Source organism: Gossypium raimondii, chromosome 8 (genome assembly GCF_025698545.1).
Source record: "Gossypium raimondii isolate GPD5lz chromosome 8, ASM2569854v1, whole genome shotgun sequence".
NCBI classification, from domain to species: Eukaryota; Viridiplantae; Streptophyta; class Magnoliopsida; order Malvales; family Malvaceae; genus Gossypium; species Gossypium raimondii.
This window is the reverse complement of record NC_068572.1, coordinates 62005908-62012976: the sequence shown is the minus strand read 5'-3', so window position 1 is coordinate 62012976 and position 7069 is coordinate 62005908. Positions and strand designations below refer to the sequence as shown.

Below are 7069 nucleotides of genomic sequence, written 5' to 3'. Positions count from 1 at the left end.
ACTAGTATATTTTCCCTAAAACTATTTATTATATTTTAAGTAATTATATTGGACCACACCAAATTGTAAAGTACAAATACAATATAACAATAAATTGACCCAAAAAAAAAAATGATGAAGGTAGAAAAAAAGATCCTTGTCACGTTGACCAGTACTATTTTCATTACAACGCCTAATTTAGACTGTCATTACCCTCGGGGTCTTTAAAACTGCAACAATGAAAAAACCCGGAAGAAAGGGAAGCCAGCCTTTTCTAAGCTTAGAAAAAGCTAAAAACGTAGAGTTTACAATAAAGTGTGGGACTTTACAATAAAAAAACTCAACTCACCGTTGAAATCATCCATCTCCGCCGTTGATCGTTGCTTCGTTTAGTTTCGCCGCCGGATTGACGGCGGCCTCATAACGAAAAGGTGTGGTCAATAGAGAGTAAAAATACAGGTTTCATTCATGTTCGTTCTATAACTCCGCCGTCAATCGCCGTGAACGATGAGCAAACCACTGAGTTTTTATAGGTCTTATTTCCTTTCCAAAACGATGTCGTTTTTGCGGCGGAGGAACGGTACGGATTCTTCAAAGACTCGAGTCGCCGATCCCAACATCAAAAAAGACGGCGCCGCCGACGACGACAAGAAGAAGGACGAATACAAGATCCCACAAAGACGAAATTATGGTTCGAAAAAATGGTCGTGTTGGGACAATTGTTGTTGGTTCATCGGTCTTATATGTTCGATATGGTGGTTTTGTTTGTTCTTATACAACACAATGCCCGATTCAATCCCTCAATTCGTAACGATGGCGATAACCGGTCCATTACCGGACCCTCCCGGTGTTAAGTTAAGAAAAGAAGGTTTGATGGCGAACCACCCGGTGGTGCTCGTTCCCGGCGTCGTCACCGGTGGTCTTGAACTTTGGGAAGGTCGTCACTGTGCTGAAGGATTGCTTGGTAAACGCCTTTGGGGTGGTTCCTTTGGTGAATTTTACAAAAGGTATCATCTTTACTCTGTTTAAAATAATTCTGGGTTTTGTCTTAAAGTTTGTTCTTTTGAATACTATGAATGTTTCAAAGTTATTAAAGCAGCTTCCTTTAAGCTTACTCTGTTGCAAAAATGGTTCTAGAAAGGTAACTTTGATATTTGTCTTTTCAATGGTAGTTTGGATTTTAAACATTGAAGTAATGTTCTGTTGGCTCATATGTTTCTCTCTCTCTATATAGATATACTCTGTAAACATGGCTATAACATTGCAGATCTCTGTTGTTCTTGAACTGTAAAAAAGCTTGGGATTGGTCGATTTGTCGAGTTCCCTGTTTTCTTTCGAGTTAAATCAAAATATTGATATGATTCTTTGCTTTTGATGTTAGTGTTTTCGTGCTAGAGTACTTCATTGTATCGAACCATCGAATCGAGATATAGAATATTTGGTCTATCCTTCTAATAGGTGCATTTTTAGATCGGCATGCTATATGCTGAAAAGCCCCCATTGTGTTACAGGATTAGAATCTCGAAATCTTCTTTTGTGATCCAAATAACCAACGGCTTAAGGTGTTGGCTTCTCTATGCACGTAAACCCGAGGGAATCATTGCTAATTTGCCACCATGCACAAGTTCCGTTACTCGAGTCTCAACCTGCTAATCTTTTGCATATGGTTGCTAACTTGCTATCGAGCTTTACCTTTTAGTTTGTTTTGGTTATGAAATGAAAATGTCATTAATAGTGTTTATACCCCCATTGTTCTTTCAATTTCATTGCAGACCATTATGCTGGCTTGAGCACATATCGCTTGATAATGATACTGGATTCGACCCTCCTGGTATAAGAGTCAGACCTGTAACTGGACTTGTGGCAGCTGATTATTTTGCAACGGGTTATTTTGTTTGGGCTGTCGTAATAGCTAATTTGGCTCATATCGGGTACGAGGAAAAATCGTTGTATATGGCTGCTTATGATTGGAGGTTATCATTTCAGAACACCGAGGTATGCACTTAATCTTTCAGACATACATATATACTTTAAATGTTTACAACTCTCCGGGATTATTTTATTACGGTCTATTTGAATAAATCAGATCCGGGACCAATCTTTGACCCGAATAAAAAGTAATATCGAGCTCTTGGTCGCTACACACGGTGGGAAAAAAGTAGTAGTCCTTCCACATTCAATGGGAGTTCAGTACTTTCTGCATTTCATGAAATGGGTCGAAACACCGGCTCCGAGGGGTGGTGGAGGTGGTCCAGATTGGTGTGCGAAGCACATTAAGGCCATAATGAATATTGGTGCACCCTTTTTAGGTAGTCCGAAATCTATTGCACTGCACTTTTCTATCGAAGTCCGGGATATAGCAGCTCTCAGGTACTTCGTTTTATAAATCATGCAAATATATCTTTGTGAATCGTGTTTTGGTTTTGGAGCTTGATGAAATGTTAATTGTTAAACAGGGCTCAAGCACCGGGTTTGTTGGACAAAGACGTACTCGGTCTTCAAACTTTTAAGCATTTAATGCGGATGTTCCGAACATGGGATGCTACTTTTTCGATGATACCCAAGGGTGGAGAAACTATCTGGGGCGGTCTAGATTGGTCGCCTGAAACAGAAACCGTTAACAATAGTGCAAAAAAGGGGACGGACAATAGCACTCGTAATACAGGTGGAAACGGCAATATCTGTAATACGAAAGGTGTGAATTACGGGAGACTTATTTCATTTAGTAAAGATTGGGCCGAAACACATTCCTCCAAAATCGAGAGGGTTGATTTCAAGGTAATATCCACTTATTGCGCTATTTCGTTTTTGATTGCTTCATGTTTATATCTGATTAATTATTGATTAACAGCATGTTGCAAAGGGCGATAAGCTTACGAATTCGAGTAACTGCGATATATGGTTAGAATATCATGAAATGGGAAATCGAGCTATCAAAGCGGTTGCTGATCACAAAGTTTACACTGCTGGATCGATTTTGGACCTGCTTCATTATGTTGCCCCGAAGTTGATGGCACGGGGAGCTTCTCATTTTTCGTATGGGATAGCCGATGATTTGGATGACCCGAAGTATGACGAGTACAAATATTGGTCAAACCCCTTAGAAACAAAGTGAGTGTTTTCACCTTCTCGGTTTTTTCTAGTACTAGCTGTTTCCCTGACAAATCCTGGATGAATTTGCAGGCTACCGAATGCTCCGGACATGGAAATATACTCGTTATATGGAGTCGGACTCCCCACCGAAAGAGGTTATATCTACAAAGTAGCTCCTCCAAGTGATTGCTCAATTCCATTTCAAATAGACACCTCTGTAGACGGTGATAGTGAAGATTCATGCCTAAAAGGTGGTGTTTTCTCTGGTGACGGAGATGAAACCGTTCCTATCATAAGCGCGGGTTTCATGTGTGCAAAAGGTTGGCGTGGTAAAACCAGGTTCAACCCTTCGGGAATACGTACTTACAATCGAGAGTACAAACATGCACCCCCGGCTAATCTTTTAGAAGGTCGAGGCACCCAAAGTGGTTCTCACGTTGATTTATTGGGAAATTTTGCTTTGATCGAGGATGTTCTACGAGTTGCTGCTGGGGCTACCGGGGAGGACATTGGTGGAGATCGTGTTTATTCCGATATATTTAAATGGTCTGAAAGGATCAACATAAAGCTCTAGGACAATGATCTTCCTTTCACTTCTCCTTCGGGTTTTTTACTCGATGAAACGACCTGTTGTTGACAGTAGCAGCGGTCATTTTTGTCGGCATTTTGGAATGTCGGTTAAGTTCGAGAAAACAGGATTTGAGGTCCTGGAAAATGTTTTGGTATCAATCCTTTGCGTTGTACTAAAAAAAAAGCACAAAGAAATGACATCCCACGGTAAGATATATATGCCATGCTCTTTCAATGGTAGGGGTGGTTGCTAATTTTTTCTCAAATTTTTTCAAATTTCGGATGGATGTTCGGGTTATCCTTACTTATCTAGGGTGATTGAAATTCTGTCAAATTCAAAATATCAATCATGATATGGTCCATGCCCCATGTCTTGAAGTAAAGAAATTAGTTTAAAGTTAAGTGTGCACTTTTTTTCAGGCTGGTCACATAGTGTTTTATTTGAACATTGAAGCAATGAATATATGAAATGGGACCAAGACAGACATTTTTCTCTGAGTTGTTTGCTTTTGATCCCCTATTTATTGTATTTAATTTAATTGAATCCACTACTTTACCAGCTATTGTTGCTGCTAGTTTTCCCAAATTTCAAAACAAGTATCTATTATATCCATGAGTATACTAAAAGATTATAAAAGAAAATCTTGTATGTATATATTTATATTATGCATGTTTCTTTTATGTTTTATATTCGGGATTCGTGATAGGCCTTACCTACATTCTTCTCTTAAAAATGTACCTAGCATCTTTTATACAACAAATAATATTCATAACATCAAAGGATCAAATTGCAAAATCACACCATTTTTAATTGCTACAAAGAAAAAAAAAAACAAACCACAAAGGCTCCAATTGATGAACAAAAAAACCCACAATAAGAGCCCTCATTGTCAATACACAGACACCAAATTAAAACATGGTTTAGTGTTACAAATATAAACAAACACACACACACATTCAAACTTACAATGATCTTCATGAAAGTGTTCATTAAGAAAAAAACATTGAACTCTCATGAAGCTTTTTCCTCAGTTCCCATCATAATAATATTCAATTGATTAGGGAAAATCAAATTCAGAAAAAAAGATGGGAAATCTCTGAATTTTGTTTTATAATTTTTTATCCTTTTGCTTCTCTTTCATGGAATTTATTTTCTCTAATTTCCACCCATCTCTGAGTCTGGCAATAAAGGTTTCAGCTTTTGCGTTAACATCTGGACTGGGACAAAACACTGGGGCCCTTCCAACAATAGCCCCATCATCACCGTCCATCATGCTGACTTTTTCATCATCATTGAATTCTGGCGGTGGAGGTGGTGGTTTGGGGATTAACGGTGACTGTTCTCCGCTGTTTACATTCTCGTCGACATGGTAAAAGCTGGTGTTTGGTTTTGTTGTCGGTAATGGTGGCTTATAGTTGTTGGCATTGGTTGTGGTTCGTCTTCTTGACGGCCTGGGCGGTGGTGTTGGCGGTGCAGGTGGTGGTGGGGATTGAGTGTTTTGCTTTGGTTTTGAAACTGACGACGGTGGCGGCGGCGGCGGCGGTGGAGGTGGAACTGAATGGATTCTTTTGCTTTTGCTGCCTTTTGATTTAAAGAGATTGTATTTTTTAAAGACGGAAGGTGGTGGTGGAGGCATTGGCGGTGGAGGTGGTGGTGGTGACGGTGGGGGAATGGTGGTGGAATAATTAGCCGGCGGTTCATATCGATAATCGTCTTTAGCCTTCTTCTTCTTTCTCTTCCTTAAAGAAGCAAAAACCATCTTTATTTCTTTCGTTGCATTACTTTTTCTACGTTCCAATTTCGCGTACCTTTGTTCTGAACTATTTCCCAATTGAGAAACCGGCGACGGTGGTCGTCGAGGCGGAGGAGGAGGCGGCGGAGGTGGCGTTACTGGCTGAGGAGCCGGAGACTCACTTCCATCGTACTCAACATGAAACTTTTGAGCATTATTCACATTCTCTTTCCGGCCAACAGCTTGATAACTTCGCCTTGGTTTACGATATCCAGCTGCAGGAGGCGGCGGTGGCGTTACTGGCTGCGGAGCCGGAGACTCACTTCCATCGTACTCAACATGAAACTTTTGAGTATTATTCACATTCTCTTTCAGGCCAACAGCTTGATAACTTCGCCTTGGTTTACGATATGCAGCTGCAAGAGGCGGAGGTGGCGGCGGAGGTGGCGGTGTTGAAGGAGCTAGTGACTTCGCCGGAGAAATAATAACCTTGGGTTGACATTCTTCGAACCGACGATCACTTCTCCAGCTCCGGCGAAGCTCATGAACTTCATCATTATAATAATTTATTCCATAATCATCGTAAAAACGAGACTGATCTTCGCTATTTTCCCACAAAGATTCCTGTCTTAAATCTGGGTATGAGCTACTGTTTCTCTTCAACCTCCTTACGACGGTCGTTTCCTCCACCGCGTTTATTGGTGGAGGATGGTCGTCGTAGATTTTCCTTACCGGGTACTGATCAAACCATTGTTGCTTGTTAATGTGAGTATCACCATCATTCCTACTGTTCTCATTGTCGCCGTCCCCGCTGCCGTCGTTTCGCCTGGCGAAAACGCCGCAAAAGATGGTGAAGAAGACCAGGAAAAGGTTGAGGGAATCGGAGTTTTTTTTAACGCCGGTGGGTTGGGAAATCTGAGCGGCGATGGTAGAGAGAAAAGGAGGGACGGCGAAGAACAGGAGAAGCAATGCGATGGTGGGTAAGAGAATTATGAGAATCGGTGGGGAGAAAAGAGGAGACGGCGGCTGACGACGACGGCGATGAATGGTGACGGTGGCCAGTTGTGGCCATAACGGCGGGGGTTCTCCGGTGATTTCCATGAAGGGAAAGGCCAAGTTTTGGAGTTTTCTTCGAGGCTTAAAAGACTTTATAAACAAAAATACAAAGGAGAAGCTTGACTTTCGAGACAGAGATATCATCGGTATCGGTTGCTGTAAGAAATGAAAAAAATGGATATTTAAAAATTCCGCAAGTATAATACATAAAATAATCTAACTATTTTTATTAAAAAGTTACTGTTAAATACATAATAATGTGTAATATATACTTCATGCTTGAGGTTTAAAAATCATTTTTATTATTAAAAATATTGATATTTTAACTTTTATTATACCACCATACTTCAAAATATTTTATAATTTTTAAAAGATTAAATCAAATTTTTTTATTTTTGAAAGGACTAAAATGTAATCTTATCATTATTAATTTAAATTTTTATAAATTATAAAAAATCTAAATAAACAATTTTTATTTTAAGGAATCAAGACCCTGCTACTGTGTAGAATTTTTACTATAAATTTATTTACCATACTCTAAAATCAGCGGATGACAAAAATAAAACCTAACCAAAAATAAATAAAAACATGTTATTGCTTGAAATATGAATTCATGACGCTTATTTTGTTCGTCCTAC

General features: G+C 39.6%; 2 protein-coding genes across 2 annotated transcripts; one reads left to right on the top strand and one right to left on the bottom strand.

Annotated features, from left to right (window-relative positions):
• The first annotated feature begins 202 nt into the window (after window positions 1–202).
• On the top strand, window positions 203–4140 carry LOC105792937 (phospholipid:diacylglycerol acyltransferase 1). Its single transcript, XM_012621802.2, has 6 exons — window positions 203–986; window positions 1752–1974; window positions 2066–2349; window positions 2436–2757; window positions 2831–3090; window positions 3163–4140. The coding sequence occupies exons 1-6, from the start codon at window positions 487–489 to the stop codon at window positions 3644–3646; spliced, it is 2073 nt and encodes a 690-aa protein (XP_012477256.1). The 5' UTR covers window positions 203–486; the 3' UTR covers window positions 3647–4140.
• A 330-nt stretch (window positions 4141–4470) lies between these two features.
• On the bottom strand, window positions 4471–6571 carry LOC105792939 (extensin-2). The gene has a single exon (XM_012621803.2). It carries the CDS (start codon window positions 6474–6476, stop codon window positions 4752–4754), a length of 1725 nt encoding a protein of 574 aa, XP_012477257.2. The 5' UTR covers window positions 6477–6571; the 3' UTR covers window positions 4471–4751.
• Window positions 6572–7069: the final 498 nt, after the last annotated feature.

What these genes read in the sequence shown, in the direction of transcription:
- LOC105792937 (XM_012621802.2), top strand. Translation starts at nt 487, where the DNA reads ATGAGCAAACCACTGAGTTTTTATAGGTCTTATTTCCTTTCCAAAACG. An exon ending in TTTGGTGAATTTTACAAAAG is followed by an intron (nt 987 to 1,751) that starts GTATCATCTTTA and finishes ATTTCATTGCAG; the next exon opens with ACCATTATGCTGGCTTGAGC. An exon ending in TCGAGAGGGTTGATTTCAAG is followed by an intron (nt 2,758 to 2,830) that starts GTAATATCCACT and finishes ATTGATTAACAG; the next exon opens with CATGTTGCAAAGGGCGATAA.
- LOC105792939 (XM_012621803.2), bottom strand. Translation starts at nt 6,476, where the DNA reads ATGGAAATCACCGGAGAACCCCCGCCGTTATGGCCACAACTGGCCACC.